The sequence below is a fragment of the Scyliorhinus canicula genome, chromosome 24 (genome assembly GCF_902713615.1).
Source record: "Scyliorhinus canicula chromosome 24, sScyCan1.1, whole genome shotgun sequence".
NCBI lineage: Eukaryota > Metazoa > Chordata > Chondrichthyes > Carcharhiniformes > Scyliorhinidae > Scyliorhinus > Scyliorhinus canicula.
This window is the reverse complement of record NC_052169.1, coordinates 816,545-833,128: the sequence shown is the minus strand read 5'-3', so window position 1 is coordinate 833,128 and position 16,584 is coordinate 816,545. Positions and strand designations below refer to the sequence as shown.

Genomic DNA, 16,584 nt, shown 5'->3' with positions numbered 1-16,584 from the left:
ACAGAGATTAAACAAACATAGTAAAGGCAGAGTGGTCTTAATGCAGGATCTTAATAAGCATTCTGACTCATATCAGAGAGATCATTAATTTTTTTATGATCCTGGGATAGTTATCTGAAATAATATGTCCTAGTAACAATAAGGGCGCAGTCTATTTAGTAATGAGCTAAATTTACTTAACGGTTTCACGCTGCATTAACATTTATCTGGGCAGCATGGTGGCGCAGTGGTTAGCACTGCTGCCTCACAGCGCCGAGGTCCAAGGTTCGATCCAAGCCCCAGGTCACTGTCCATGTGCTCTTTGCACATTCTCCCCGTGCCTGTGTGAGTTTCACCCCCACAACCCAAAGATGTGCAGTGTGGGTGGATTGGCCACGTTAAATTTCCCCTTAATTGTAAAAAAATTAATTGGGTACTCTAAATTTATTTTTTAAAATGTTTGACTTGGAGAAATATGAAACGGCTACAAAGATTCTAGATTTGGACTAGGCTGAGATGAGACTGAACTGGATAAATCTGTTAATGGATAAAACGTCACAAGATCTGTGAGAGGGGTTCAAAGATAATTTAAGGTGATACAGACCAGGTTATATCCCTCAGGAACAGGAGGTCTACCTGGCAAAAAAGAGAGCTAAGGACAGCCAAAGATTAAGAGATAACATTAAACTTAAAGAGAATGCAATCAAAAATACAAAATACCACAGATCCTGGCAACAGCAAAAGATACAAAGAATAACAACATTAAAGAGAGATTAAGAACCACAAGAAGGGACTATGAAAAGGAATTTGCAAAGGATATCAAAATCAACACAAAACCTTTTTACAATTATATTAGAAACGGTCAGGAGCAATGGGGCCCCTTCAAAATTCGTAGTGGTGATATTCCCCATGAAAGAAGGAAATGATGGACTTGCTGAATCATTAATTTGCTTCAGTATTTGAGTAGAGGCAGAGCAGCAGTCCAGATATCCCAGAGAAACTAATATTGGACAGAGCCTTACCAAAATTAATGTAAGTATTTTGAGTGGGGGAGAAAGACAAAAATTAACCCCTTTAATTTTCTTGCTATTTTCCGTAAGCAGATGTGTTTTTGAAATAGGTTGTGGGGTGTTTCCCCAAACCCCGAGCGGGGTTTACCCGTCCAGTAGATCCCGCTGGAAAAACACAAGACAAGGTTGATAAATCCCATCCAGAGTCAAACCATTATATCGTGATTTAACCTGAGGATCACACCTCAGACGAGGGTTAAGGTTGAGAAGGCGGTGCCTTCATGAATAACCTCAGCCAGTCCGGGAATTGAACCCGCACTGTTGGCCTCACTCTGCACCTCGAACCAGGGGCGAAATTCTCCGACCCCCAGCAGGGTCGGAAAATCGCCTGGGGCCGCTGCAAATCCCGCCCCCGCCGTGGCAGAGATTCTCCGCCACCCGGGAAGTGGCAGGGGGCGGGAATCACGCCACTCCGATCGGCGAGGCCCCAGCGGCGATTCTCCGGCCCGCGATGGGCCGACGTCCCGCCGCTGGGAGGCCTCTCCCGCCGCCGAGGTTTGAACCACCTCTGCTGGCGGCGGGATCGGCGGCGCGACCGGGCTCCCGGGGGGCGCGCGGGCCGATCGTACCCCGGGGGGTGCCCCCACGGTCGCCAGGCTCGCGATCGGGGCCCCCCGATCAGGGAATGAGCCAGTGCCCTGGGGGCACTCTTTCTCCTCCGCCGCTGCCACGGCCTCCGCCATGGCGGCAGCGGAAGAGAAACCCACATCGCGCATGCGCCAGTGGTGACGGCAGCAGCAGCTGGCCGCTGACGTCACCGCCGGCGCATGCGCGAACCGGCGAAAGCCTTTCGGCCAGCCCCGCTGCTGGGTGGCGGGCCTGAAAGGCTGCTGGCGCCGGTTTTTGTGCCAGTCGGCGTGGTGCCAACCGCTCCGGATGGGGCTAGCCCCCAAAGCTTCGGAGAATACCGCACCTTTGGGGAGGCCCGATCCCGGAGTGGTTGGCGCCACTTCCCTACGCCGGGACCCCCCGTCCCGCCGGGTAGGGGAGAATCCCGCCCCAGCTGTTCAGCTAACTCCGTTAAACCAGCCCCAGACTGGGTGCAGGTACCAGCTCTTTGACCTTAGAGGGAGTGGAGTGTCGGCTTTACCAGAATTATACCAACTCCAAAGGTTAAATTACAAGGAGAGATTACAGACTAGGATTGTATTCCCTGGAATTTACAATGTTTGGAGTTAATTTAATCAAAGTTCTCAAGATGGAGTAGCTAGAGAAACTATTTCTGCTAGTTGGGGAGTATAGAACTAGGGGGGGCAAAGTCTAAAAATTAGGACAAGGTCTTGAGAAGTGAAATTAGGAAACATTTCTGTACACAAGGGAAACAAAAATTTGGAACTCTATCTGTAAATGGCAATTGATGCTGGATCAAGCTGAGATTGACAGCTATTAAAGGATATGAGGCAGAGGTGGGTATAGGATCTTGGGTCACAATCTCCCACAACCTCATTGAATGTTGGAATAGGCTTCAGAGTCTAAATGTACCTATGTTCCAGCCGTCCTTCACTCCCCATTCCCAGCCCCAGCAACATTTCACAATGCTTTCAGCTTTGCTTTTTCAGACAGACCAGTATTATAAGTTCATAAATTCATAAGAAATGGGAGCAGAATTAGTCTATGGCCCATCGAGTCTGCTCCACCATTCGATCCTGGCTGATCTCATACTGGCCTTAACTCCACCGTCCTGCCCATTCTCCATAACCTTCAACCCATTCCCAATTAAAAATCTGTCTAACTCCTCCTTAAATTTACTCACTGTCCCAGCATCCAGCACACTCTGGGGTAGCGAATTCCACAGATTCACGAGCCTTTGCGAGAAGTAGTTTCTCCTCACCTTTGTTTTATATTTTCCATCTCTTATCCGAAGACCATGATTTCTCATCCTAGAATTCCCCACAAGGGGAAGCATCTGCTCCATGTTTACTTTGTCCATACCTTTTATTATCTTATATACCTCAATTAACTCTCCCCTCATTCTTCTAAACTCTAGAGTATAGACCTAAACTGTTCAATCTCTCCTCATGACAAACCCCTCATCAGTGAACCTCCTCTGAACGACCTCCAATGCCACTACATCTTTCCTCAAATAAAGGGACCAAAACTGTGCACAGTACTCCGAGTGTGGTCTCACCAATGCCTTGTATAGTTGCAACATTTCCTTCCCTTTATATGTATTCCTTTAGCTATAAATGCCAACATTCCATTCACTTTCTTTATTATCTTTCTTTATTGAATTTTAATAATCTTTTACTTGCATTACCTTAGCGTGTGTGTATAAACAATATCCTTATTCCCCCTTCCTTGTGACAGAACTAATCCTCAGTGAGGAAGAGTTAAAGAAGCTACAAGTATTTGAGGAGCAGTGTGTGGAACAGTACTTCACACAGAAAGAAGACCAAGAGCAATCCTCGAATGATGAGCGCATTCGGATCACAGCTGATAGGTGGGCAGTTTGCCGGATGGATTTGCTTTTCATTCCTAGAATAAATCTTGTCCGGGTGCAGCTTCTTATTATGTGACATGTTCTCTTCCCAACGTACTGGCAAGAGTTTCCTGCTTCTACCCATGATTCTTCCGCTACGAGAATATAAGAACCGAAGGTGACCATTCAGCCCTCAAACCTGTTTTGTTATTCAATTAGATCATAGCTGATCTGTAATCTCAACCTCGTCTACTCACCATTGTTCTGTAACCATTAGAACTCTTTCCCAGCAAAAAAATCGATTAATCTCAGTTTATATATTTTTGATTGAATCCCAACAGGCTTTGGGGGAAGGAAATTCCAGATTTCCATGAGTCTTTGTGTGAAGAAGTGTTCCTGACACCACCCCAGGAATCCTGGCTCAATATTAGGCCCAATGTTCTGGGCTTACCCACCCATGGAAATAGCTTCTCTCATCTATCCTATCAAATCCTTCCATCAAAGTTAAAATACTTCTATACTCGAGGGAATACACGCAATATTAAAGCAAATATAATTTTAAATAAAAACTGTAAATTCTGGAAATATTCAGCAGCACCTGTGAAGGGAGAAACAGAATGAATGGCTGTGATCTAACGGTCCACTTACTGTGGGTGCCAATCCTATCATGGCCCCTAAATATTGCAAGAGACTAAAAACGGGTTATGTGCCAGTGAGATCTCTCCCCCCCCCCCCCGGTGACGCCCAAGAAGAGTATGGACCGGATTTGCGTAAATTAACATATTAGCGGGCTTGATGCTGCCTAACTACCCAGCTGGCGTGACGTCGCTCGGCCAATCATTTCCCCTTCCTTTTTTAAAATAAATTTAGATTACCCAATTATTTTTTCCAATTAAGGGGCAATTTAGCGTGGCCAATCCACCTACCCTGCACATCTTTGGGTTGTGGGGACGAAACCCACGCAGACACGGGGAGAATGTGCAAACTCCACACGGACAGTGACCCAGAGCCGGGATCGAACCTGGGACCTCAGCGCCGTGAGGCGGTTGTGCTAACCACTAGGCCACCGTGCTGCCCCATTTCCCCTTCCTTGTGACAGAACTAATCCTCAGTGAGAAAGAGTTAAAGAAGCTACAAGTAGAGAGTCTCCATGTCTGTGGTTAGGGGAGGGGGGGGGGGGGGGGGTCTCTGTGTCCATGGAGGCTTCGGTGTCGTTGGGGAGAGGTGGGGGGGAAGGGGTGTCTTTTTAAATATCTGAGATCAGGGCGCCCACTAGGCCCCGCCCCTCCAGCTGACTGCGTGAATCTTGCTTCCCCTTTGAAACTGCCCAGAGTGCTGTTCAATAGAGCGAGAAAAGCCACTGTGCAGCCTGTAAGCTTACACTGGTTTTCTTGTCTGCTCCAACACTGCATGCGTTTTGCTTTATTACTTTATCAGAGTTACAAAGCCAGAGCTCAAGAGTGTGGACAAACTCCTAATACAGCTCCAAAAACCAATTCAAATTGAATCCAATTCATTGTCTCCACAAGACAGACATATCACTTCCAGGCATCTGACCTCACGCTCATCTTAGCCAAAAGGCCGAGAAACGATAACACTCCATGCAGTTTTGGGAAGATTCCGACTAATACATAGAACATACAGTGCATAGAGGCCATTTGGCCCATCGAGTCTGCACCAACCCCCTTAAGCCCTGACTTTACCCTATCCCTGTAACCCAATAACTCCTCCTAACCTTTTTTTGGCCACTAAGGGTAATTTATCATGGCCACTCCACCTATCCTGCACATCTTTGGATTGTGGGAGGAAACCGGAGCACCCGGAGGAAACCCACGCACACACGGGGAGAACGTGCAGACTCTGCACACAGTGACCCAGCAGAGAATCGAACCTGGGGCCCTGGAGCTGTGAAGCCACAGTGCTAACCACTATGCTACTGTACTGCCCTAATGTTTGAGGCCAAAGACCTTTCATCAGAACTAAAACGTTGGACCCAATTTTCAATTGCCAGTGGGGTCAGAAATGGATGCAGACATGATTTGAAAATTGTGTTCCTGGAAGTCTGGATCCCAACCTCTCTGGGATGCACTTCGATTTTTGAAGTGAAGTAGGGAGATAGATTGGGGATCCCTCTCACATCCAATTAACAGTCTGTTAAATTCAAACCAGGAGGGCGAGGTGCAATGTTTAATAGGGAATTTAGTGAACCTGTTTGTTTGGAAACTAAACCAAATTTAGTTTGGTGCGTGCCAACGCCGGGGTGAAAAATCCCAGCACCTAGGGTTCTTGTGCCGATCATGTACATTACCTCTCACTTGGCCAAGTGGCCACTTGGTGCTTGATCAGGCTTCTGGCCCTCGAAGGAGCTGCCTTCTTTCTTCTGTAAGGCAGGGGCAGACCCATTATAACTTTCATCTGCCTTTGCCAGTCATGTTCTGCCTGCTCTACAGGCAACTCCCACCAGCTGGTTATTAGTTGGGTGCCAAGCTCACCTCTGGCCCAAATTTGGGATTTACATTTCAAGATTGCATTGCATTGCAAAGCGATTATTATATTATGAGTGAACAAAGAACAAAGAAAATTATAGCACACAAACAGGCCCTTCAGCCCGCCAAGCCTGCACCGACCATGCTGCCCTTCTGATCTAAAACCCTCTACCCTTCCGGGGTCCATATCCCTCTATTCCCATCCTATTCATATATTTGTCAAGACGCCCCTTAAAAGTCACTATCGTATCCACCACCTCCTCCGGCAGCGAGTTCCAGGCTCCCACTACCCTCTGTGTAAAAAATGTGCTGCATACATCTCCTTTAAACCTTGCCCCTCACACCGTAAACCTATGCCACCCTGGGGAAAAGCCTCTGACTATCCACTCTGTCCATGCCCCTCATAATCTTTGTTAGTGTCACAAATAGGTTTATTTAAACTTGCAATGATGTTACTGTGAAAATCCCCGAGTCACAACACTCTGCCACCTTGGAGACCAGTGTCTCTCTTGGGTACACTGAGGGAGAATTCAGAATGTCCAATTCACCTAACAAGCACATCTTTTGGGACTTGTGGGAAGAAACCGGAGCCCCCGGAGGAAACCCACGTAGACAAGGGGAGAACGTGCAGACTCCACATACAAGTGACCCAAGCCGGGAATCAACTCTGGGTCCCTGCTGCTGTGAAGCAACAGTGCTAACCACTGTACTACCGTGCCGCTCTTCTTTCAGGACGGACATCTTGTAGACCTCTATCAGGTCGCCCCTCAACCTCCGTCATTCCAGTGAGAACAAACCAAGTTTCTCCAGCCTCTCTTCATAGCTAATGCCCTCCATACCAGGCAACATCCGTGTAAATCTCTCTGCACCCTCTCCAAAGCCTCTACATCCTTCTGGTTGTGTGGTGACCAGAATTGAACACAATATTCCAAGTGTGGCCTAACTAAGGTTCTATAAAGCTGCAAATGACTTGCCAATTTTTAAACTCAATGTCCCCGCCGATCAAGGCCAGTATGCCATATGCTTTCTTGACTACCTTCTCCACCTGCGTTGCCACTTTCAGTGACCTGTGGACGTGTGCACCCAGATCCTCTGCCTATCAATACTCTTAAGGGTTCTGGCATTTACTGTATATTTCCCATCTGAATTAGACCTTCCAAAATGCATTACCTCATATTTGTCCGGATTAAACTCCACCTGCCATCTCTCTGCCCAAGTCTCTAATCGATCTATATCCTGCTGTATCCTCTGACAGTCCTCATCGCTATCCGCAATTCCATCAACCTTTGTGTCATCGGCGAACTTACTAATCAAACCAGTTACATTTTCCTCAAAATCATTTATATATATATATACAAACAGCAAAGGCCCCCGGCGGAATTCTCTGCTCCCCACGTGGCGTGGGAGAATCGTGGGAGGGCCTCCTGACATTTTTTACACCCCCCTGGCGCCCCCAGCGATTCTCCCCCCACCCCGCGCTTGGAAAAATAGGCACTCGCCGTTTTTCACGGCGGACGGCGATTCTCCGAGCCCGATGGGCCGAGCGGCCGGCCCTTCACGCCTGTTTCACCACTGCAGCAACCACACCTGGTCACTGCCGTCGTAAAACGAGCGTCAGATGCCCGTTTGGGGCATCTAGGGGGCACCGCGACTGTGCTCGGGAGGGGACAGGCACGCGATTGGTGCCCACTGATCATCGGGCCAGCGTCCAAAACGGACGCACTCTTTCCCCTCCGCCGCCCGGCAAGATCGAGCCACCAGGTCTTGTCGGGCGGCGGAGGAGAAAGACCGCACCGCGCATGCGCGGATGACATCAGGAAAGCCCCGTTTTAGCGTCATTTCCGGCGCGATAAGGTCGCGGCCGGGGCTCACTCCTAGCCCCCCGGGTGAGGGTGAATTAGATTTGGGGAGCGGGCCCCGAGGCTGTCGTGTAGCTCGGCCGATTTCACGACGGCTATCCCGATTTTTATCGGGAGCGGAGAATACCGCCCCCCAGCTCTGATCCCTATGGAACACCACTAGTCACAGCTATCCATTCAGAAAAGCACCCTTCCACTGCTACCCTTTGCCTTCTATGACCGAGTCAGTTCTGTATCCAGCTCTCCTCTGATCCCGTGCGACTTCACCTTCTGTACCAGTCTGCCATGAGAGACCTTGTCAAAGGCCTTACTGAAGTCCATGTAGACAACATCCACTGCCCTACCCTCATCAATCATCTTTGTCACTTCCTTGAAAAACTCAATCAAGTTAGTGAGACACGACCTTCCCTTCACAAAACCAGCTATGGAAATTATCCAAACATTGGGTTCCTGACACCAAATTACAAATCAAACCCTGTATCTCAGATTCTCTCTTCACAGATGCTCCCCGAACCTCCCAACCATTAACTCTGTCTACACCTCGCACTGCCTTGGGAAAGTGGGCAGCATAATTAAAGACCTCTCGGTACATGTGACAATAAATCCAAATCCACATCCAATCCAACTGCTGAGTATTTCTAGCATTTTCTGTTTTTAATGTAAGATTTCCAGAATCCACAGTAACTTTGCTTGAATATAATTTCCGCTGGTGACTTCTGACAGAAACTCGATCGCGTTTATTTGACAAATGCTTGCCTCGATATTTCAGGGTGGAGAACATGGCAATGCGTTTGGAGGAAGTGAATGAGAGGGAACATTTTATGAAAGCTTCACTTCAAACTGTTGATATTCGATTGGCCCAACTCGAGGAATTCTCTGGCCGCATGGTCAATGCAATGGAAAAACTGGCTGGTATAGACAAGGCGGAGCTAACCCATACTCGCTCAAGGTGCCCTTCAGAATGTGATGCCTCCTACCTGATAAGACAAAACAGCACTGAGGCAACGAGCATGTATCGCTTCCACATGGATGGAGATGACACAAACTTTGAAGACAGCTCTGGCCTGATGTCTCCTTTAATGGGATCTCACAGGAAGACTTATTCGGCGATTGCACTGAGGGATGAAAAAGAACTTGCAGAACAGAAGATTAACATGACACCAAAGCGTCGGTTTGGGCTGCATCAATCCTCCAGCTCCTGTAGGATGAAGGAAAACAGCCTAAGGCTGGGAGTCACACAGGACACCAGGAATTTCAACTCCTGTGTTGATATCTTTGTTTCATCTGATGGCTGTTCGAGCCCCTTGAACACAAAAGAGGAAACTAATTATCAAAGGTTCCTGCATACAGTAGAAGCTGGGCTTAATGGACAATTAGTAAAAGAAGCTGGGTTAGTAACACGGACAACATTGAAGGCCTGTTTATCATTTCCCTTAGAGAAGTCTAAAGCAGCAAACTACTTGCCTTCACAAAGCCATGGTGCATGCCAAGCCACAGTGGTAAAAGCTAGAAGTGTCATCTTTGGGCTAGAGGGTATGGTGAGTAGACCAGAGCAAAGCTGGAGCCCAGACTGTGGCTATAATATAGATCATGTACATTCTGGCGGCTCTTCTTCTACAAAGACCCCTGAATGGGTCACTCAGTGTGAGCACAAGTTTTATAAGAATCTGCCTGAAGAACGAGGGATGGTGGAAGATGCCCCTCACCCAACATTACCATCCTCTCCTGAAACACTGGCAGAACAAAAACAGGAGCTGACAGACACGGAGGATGACATTGGCACTGGCCGCTACGTCTTGGATCTCCCGCCACCGAGAGTGGAGGTGCCGAGAACAGTCCCAAAGTCCAAAAACTTTTTAACAGTCACACCGGATAGATTAATCTCTTCAAGGTCAAAGAGTCTTCATGGGCGTAGCAGGAAAACAATGCTCATGATGGAAGAAAACGTCAACAAACCAAAACAAGCATTCAGTACAAAAGATCTGCGGCAGACTTGCGGAGACCCCCGGCAGATGAGCAGAGACCCCCAGCAGGTGTATAGAGACCCCAGGCGGACAGGCAGTAGTCGAGCAGCAGGCCCGAAGAAGAAATCCACAGAGACTTTTTGCTAAAGGATTTCCTTCAACTGTCTGATCCTTAAAAGCCCAATTATTATCAGAAGAACTTTAGTGCACCATTCTCACCACAGATTTAAATCATCCTTGGTCTATTTTTCTCATCAATTTATCTCCTTCCTCCCCTAAAGACACTGACCTCTGCTGTGGGTCAGATACAACACCACCAGCAGATAAATCCTCAAATGGTCATTCTTTTGTAGACAAGAAATTAAAAAGAATCACAGGATGTTGAGAAAGCTGACAAGACCAGTATTTATTGCCAATTCGTTTGAAAAGATGATGAGCCAACTTGTTGAACCGCTGCAATCCACATGCTATTAGGGAAGGAGTTCCTGACTTTTGATATAGCAACGATGAAGGATCAGTGATATATTTCCAAGTCACAAAGGTGTGTGAATTGGAGCTGGACTTGTAGGTGATGGTGGTCCCATGCTTCTGCTGCCCATGTCCTCCCAGGTGTTGAGATTATGGTTTTGGAAAGAGCCTTGGGGAACTGCTGCTGTACATCCTGTAGATGGTACACGCTGTAGCCACTAAGGGAGTGAATGTTTAAGGTGGTGGCTAGGGTACCAGTCAAGCAGATTGCCTTATCACAAATAGCATTTGGCTTCAAAAGTGTCAGGACCTTTCCTGCATTCTCCAGCTCATTCACATTGTAAATGTACCCACAGATATTTTAGCCTAGATCCTAAGTGTGACAGAATCCATAGAATCCCTACAGTGCAGAAGGAGGCCATTTGGCCCATCAAGTCTGCACCAACCCACTTAAACCCTCACTTCCACCCTATCCCCGTAACCCAATAACCCCTCCTAACCTTTTTGGACACCAAGAGCAATTTAGCATGGCCAATCCACCTAACCTGCACATGTTTGGATTGTGGGAGGAAACTGGAGCACCCGGAGGAAACCAGCACAAACATGGGGAAAAAGTGCAAACTCCGCACAGACAATGACCCAAGGCCGGAATTGAACCTGGGTCCCTGGCGCTGTGAGGCAGCAGCACTAACCACTGTGCCACCGTGCTGGGGGTCCATTAATCTTTTGGAAATTGGGTTTTAACACAGTTCATGTTAACAAGAATTGAATGAATAAAACTTTGCCGCATTACACATGTAATTAGGCAGTCTGAGTAGGTGAACACAAAATTTGCTAAAAGAAAATGCAGAAAAAAATGTTTTTTGCAAGAGAATGGAATTGTTTTACATGTGGACTCCATCCTTCAGCATGCAAAGCTGTTTCTGATTCAAGAATTACTGATGATAGTGTATTCAATTGCTTTATTTCCAAAACACTTACTGAACCTGATTCCAGCACTGCAGATAATGAGCATTAACTGACAATGTGACTCAACAGTAACTTTCACCAACTTCATTCATTGGACCCTGTTGTCTGGTTTGTTTCTACACTCTGAATTTGGTGTTGCCAAATCTGCAGGTTTAAAATGTCCTTGTAACTCTCTGCAATGTGCAGAGTGGCTCTTGTTGTCTTTTTCATGTTTAAGATTCTGGTTTACTGTCACTTAAAAATACACCTTTTCCCATGGTGTTAGACAGCATCTGAGAGAACAATGGTAATAAAAATGTTGGGTTTACTATGACTGAGTTTTTTGTCTTCTTTAAACCGTCCCCCACTTCTGTTTATTATGACTGTGATTCTAATTCAATGTCCTGCTAATTTCCATGGTGAATTGTGTTCTTGGGAAGTCAGCATCATGGTGACTCATTCTCTATCCAGTCTTCAATGCTCTTCCTGTCAACTGTCTGAGGCTGGACCAAGGCCAACCTTAATGCCAATTTAACCCCTGCTAAGTTTCTGATCATGGGTGAAATTCTCCGCAGACCGTCGTAACGCCGATTTCCGGCGAGCATAATTGGTGTGGATGACTCCGGCGTGGGGGCCTTCTTTTAGGCGGCTATTCTCCGTTCCCGGAGGGGCCAGCAGCGGGCTGACGCGATACGCGTCAGTTTCACCCGCTGCGGAAGTGGTGAGACCCGGCGTCGGGGGGGGGGGGGGGGGAGGAGAGAGACAGACCCGGCGTTTGGGGGGTGGGGAGGAGAGAGACAGACCGGCATTTGGGGGGGGGGGGGGGAGAGAGGAGGAGGAGAGAGACAGACCGGCATTTGGGGGGGGGGGGGGGGAGGAGGAGAGAGACAGACCGGCATTTGGGGGGGGGGGGGGGGAAGAGAGAGACAGACCGGCATTTGGGGGGGGGGGGGGAGGAGGAGAGAGACAGACCGGCATTTGGGGGGGGGGGGAGGAGAGAGACAGACCGGCATTTGGGGGGGGGTGGGGGGAGAGGAGAGAGACAGACCGGCATTTGGGGGGGGGGAGAGGAGACAGACCGGCATTGGGGGGGGGGGGGGGGGAGAGGAGAGAGACAGACCTGGCGTTGGGGGGGGGGGGGGGGGGGGGGGAAGGAGAGAGACAGACCGGCATTGGGGGGAGGGGAGGACGAGAGAGACAGACCGGCATTTGGGGGGGCGGGGAGGAGGAGAGAGACAGACCCGGCGTTGGGGGGGTTGCGGCGTTGAGTTGAGAGGAGAGGGGGGGGTTTGCGGCATTGAGTTGAGGGGGGCGGCGTTGGAGGGGGGTAGGGGTGAAGGGGGTAGGGGTGGTGAGGGGGGTTGGGGCAGCGGCGTGCAGAGGAGGGGGGCGACGGATGCCCGGGGCCAACGCACCGTCGCCCCCTCTCTGCACGCCGCTGCCCCTACCCCCTCCCCTCACCACCCCTACCCCCCTCCCCACCACCCCTACCCCCCCTCAACGCCGCAACCCCCCCCCCCCGGGACACTGAACGGCGTCAACCATCATCAATGGTTGACGCCGTTTTAAAGCTACTCTGTTTTTCGCCGACGTGACCCATGGCCACGTCGGCGGGACTTCGGCCCATTCGGGCCGGAGATTTGTTGAAACAAAAATATAATGAAATCCCGCCGGCGCCAGCTGTTTTCAGAGGCTGCCGGCGGGATTTGCACAACGCCGGTTTTTGGCCGGTCAGAGAATAAAAAACCCTGCGGGAGCGGGATTAACGCCGCTGCCGGCCGATTCTCTGCGTGGGGTCGGAGAATTTCGCCCCATATCTGCACCATCTGATTTGAACTCTGGATTCCTTCCTATCTAGTCCCTGTTTACTACCTGGTTTTAATGCATCCTAATTTGCTACATCACCAGGACTATTGAACTTGAATTTCAAGTTACGTCCAATTGCATGTACGTTTTATTCTATTCTATTCACACTTTTTGTTTTACTTTTCTTCTCTTTACCCCACCTATCTCTTTCTCTCCTGTCTTTATATCTCTTTCAATTTCTCTCCTCTTTGTTACTCTGCCTCCCAATTGCCTAGGTGTGTCCTGTACACCAGAAACAGGACAATGCAACCCAGCCAATTACCGCCCTATCCTTCTACTCTCCATCATCAGCAAAGTGATGGAATCATTAACAGTGCTATCAAGCGGCACTTACTCAGCACTAACCTGTTCATGGAGGCTCAGTTTGAGTTCTGCCAGGGTCTCAGCCCCTGACCTCATTACAGAATTCGTTCAAACATGGACAAAAGAGCTGAATGCCAGAAGTGAGGTGAGAGTGACTCCCCTTGGCATCAAGGCATCATTTGACCGAGCATGGCATCAAGGAGCCCGAGCTAAACTGGGGTCAATAGGAATCAGGGGGAAACTCCGTTGGTTGGAGTCATACCTGGCACAAAGGAAGATGGTTGTGGTGGTTGGAGGTCAATCATCTCAGCTCCCGGACATCACTGCAGGAGTTCCTCAGGGTAGTGTCCTAGGCCCAACCATCTTCAGCTGCTTCAGCAATGACCTCCCTTCCATCATAAGGTCAGAAGTGTTTGCGGATGACTGCACAATGTTCAGCACCATTCACGACTCTTCAAACTGAAGCAGTCCATGTCCAAATGCAGCAAGACCTGGACAATATCCAGGCTTGGACCTCTCACGTACCGGGATCAAGAACATTACGTGGATGCCCTGGAGGAAGCCAACAGGTTGGTCCAGAAAAATAGACTGGGAAACCAACGACAGAGGCAATGGCCAGAACGTGGGCTGCAAGAATTCGAGGGGCAGTGGCAAACACAGGCAGAGGGGCAGGGGGGACCGCAGGCAGAGGCGCGGAGGGGTGGGGGAGAGGTAGGCGGGGGGTAAAATAGGAGAATCCGACTGATAGGGGAGCCACTACACTGGCGAGCAGGCTGGTGTACAGACGTACAGCGAAGGAGGAGGCTGTGCACGCCTCCAGGGAGAGAGGGAGCTCCTGGCAGAGGGGGAGGAAGAAACAGAACTTCAGGGGACACGTGCAAAAAGTGGAGGGGGGGGGGTCGGGGGAGGTAGAGAAGCGGGTAAAGCCAAAGGGAGAGGGGGTGCACAAAGGTAGGTGGTACAGGAGGAGAAACTGAGGGGGAAGGGAGGGTAGAGCGCTAGTTGCAGCAGGCAACACGTGGAGATATGGGAAATGAGGACTGAGTTGGTGGCCATCTTGAATGACCATGAGCGAGGGCAGGCCCGAGCGAACTGGGCCAAGCCCACATAGGTAGGGCTGATCCCACAGCAGTGGGGCTGTTCTCCGTCACTAAACCCTCATTCATGATTTTTATCTCCTCAGACTTGACTCTTGGCCCCTCCCCCACATTCCATCCTCTGGCCAGTTATTTTTATTTTCCAAGGGGCAATTTAGCGTGGCCAATCCACCTGCCCTGCACATCTTTGGGTTGTGGGGGGAGAATGTGCAAACTCCACACGGACAGTGACCCAGAGCCTGGATTGAAACCCGGGTCCTCAGCGACGCAGTCCCAGTGCTAGCCACTGCGCCACATGCCGCCCAATCCTCGGTGAACTTGAGGCCATCCAAAATTCGCCTCAGATGCCACTCCCCCCTCACCCTTTGATCCCCCTCACCCCCAGACCCCCTCTTACCCTCTGAACCAGAGGCTGGTTTAGCACAGGGCTAAATCGCTGACTTTTAAAGCAGACCAAGGCAGGTCAGCAGCGCGGGTTCAATTCATGTACCGGCCTCCCCGAACAGGCGCCGGAATGTGGCCACCAGGGGCTTTTCACAGTAACTTCATTTGAAGCCGACTTGCGACAAGCGATTTTCATTTTATCCCCCCCCCTCACCCTCAGATCCCCCTCACATCCCCACCCTCAGAGCCTCCTCACCCTCAGATCCCCCCTCACCCTCAGATCCCCCTCACCCTCAGATCCCCCCTCACCGAGATCCCCCCTCCCTGAGATCCCCCTCACCCTCAGATCCCCCCTCACCCTCAGATCCCCCCTCACCCTCAGATCCCCACCCTGAGATCCCCCCTCCCTGAGATCCCCCCTCCCTGAGATCCCCCCTCCCTGAGATCCCCCTCACCCTCAGATCCCCCCTCATCCTCAAATCCCCCTCACCCTCAAATCCCCCCTCACCCTGAGATCCCCCTCACCCTCAGATCCCCCCTCACCCTGATATCCCCCTCCCTGAGATCCCCCACCCTCAGATCCCCCTCACTCTGGGATCCCCTCTCCCTCAGATACCCCCTCACCCTGAGATCTCCCTCACCCTCAAATCCCCCCTCACCCTCAAATCCCCCCTCACCCTCAGAGCCCCCTCAACCTCAGATCCCCCTCAACCTCAGATCCCCCCACCTTCAGATCCCCCCTCACCCTCAAATCCCCCCCTCACCCTCAAGTCCCCCCTCACCCTGAGATCCCCCCTCATCCTGAGATCCCCCCTCACCCTGAGATCCCCCTCACCCTCAAATCCCCCCTCACCCTCAGATCCCCCCTCACCCTGAGATCCCCCCTCACCCTGAAATCCCCCCTCACCCTCAGATCCCCCCTCACCCTCAAATCCCCCCTCACCCTCAGATCCCCCTCACCCTCAGATCCCCCTCACCCTCAGATCCCCCCTCACCCTCAGATCCCCCCTCACCCTCAGATTCCCCCCTCACCCTGAGATCCCCCCTCACCCTCAGATCCCCCTCACCCTCAGATCCCCCCTCACCCTCAGATCCCCCCTCACCCTCAGATTCCCCTCTCCCTCAGATCCCCCTCTCCCTCAGATACCCCTCTCCGTCAGATCCCCCCTCACCCTCAGATCCCCCCTCACCCTCAAATCCCCCCTCACCCTCAGATTCCCCCCTCACCCTGAGATCCCCCTCTCCCTCAGATCCCCCTCTCCGTCAGATCCCCCCTCACCCTGAGATCCCCCCTCACCCTCAGATTCCCCCCTCACCCTCAGATCCCCCCTCACCCTGAGATCCCCCTCACCCTCAGATCCCCCCTCACCCTGAGATCCCCCTCATCCTGAGATCCCCCCTCACCCTGAGATCCCCCCTCACCCTCAGATCCCCCCTCACCCTGAGATCCCCGTCACCGTCGTCACCATGACTCCCTCACGCTGGGACCTATCCCAACATAAGGCCCCACTCCGACTCCGCCCACCAAATTGGCCTCGCCCTCAGCCCCGCCCCCTTCCCGGGCCTCGCCCTCAGCCCCGCCCCCCCGCTTGGGCCCCGCCCCGTTCCCGGGCCACGCCCCTCTGCCTGGCCCCGCCCTCAGGCCCGTCCCCTCTCGGGCCCCGCCCCCCGCGGTGGGCCCCCCCCCGCTGTGGCCCGCCCCTCAGCCTGGCCCCGCCCTCTCTCCCCGGCCCCTCCCTCT

General features: G+C 51.1%; 1 protein-coding gene across 3 annotated transcripts in view; it reads left to right on the top strand.

The window, feature by feature from the left end:
• trpm1a (transient receptor potential cation channel, subfamily M, member 1a) overlaps positions 1–10,754 on the top strand; it is an 82,320-nt gene extending 71,566 nt beyond the window's left edge. For all 3 annotated transcript variants that reach the window (XM_038784122.1, XM_038784123.1, XM_038784125.1), the window contains exons 26-27: positions 3,357–3,489; positions 8,583–10,754. In XM_038784122.1, coding sequence (XP_038640050.1) covers positions 3,357–3,489; positions 8,583–9,924 — 1,475 coding nt within the window. In that variant the 3' untranslated portion in view covers positions 9,925–10,754. The remainder of the gene's footprint in view (positions 1–3,356; positions 3,490–8,582) is intronic.
• The last annotated feature ends 5,830 nt before the right edge of the window (positions 10,755–16,584 follow it).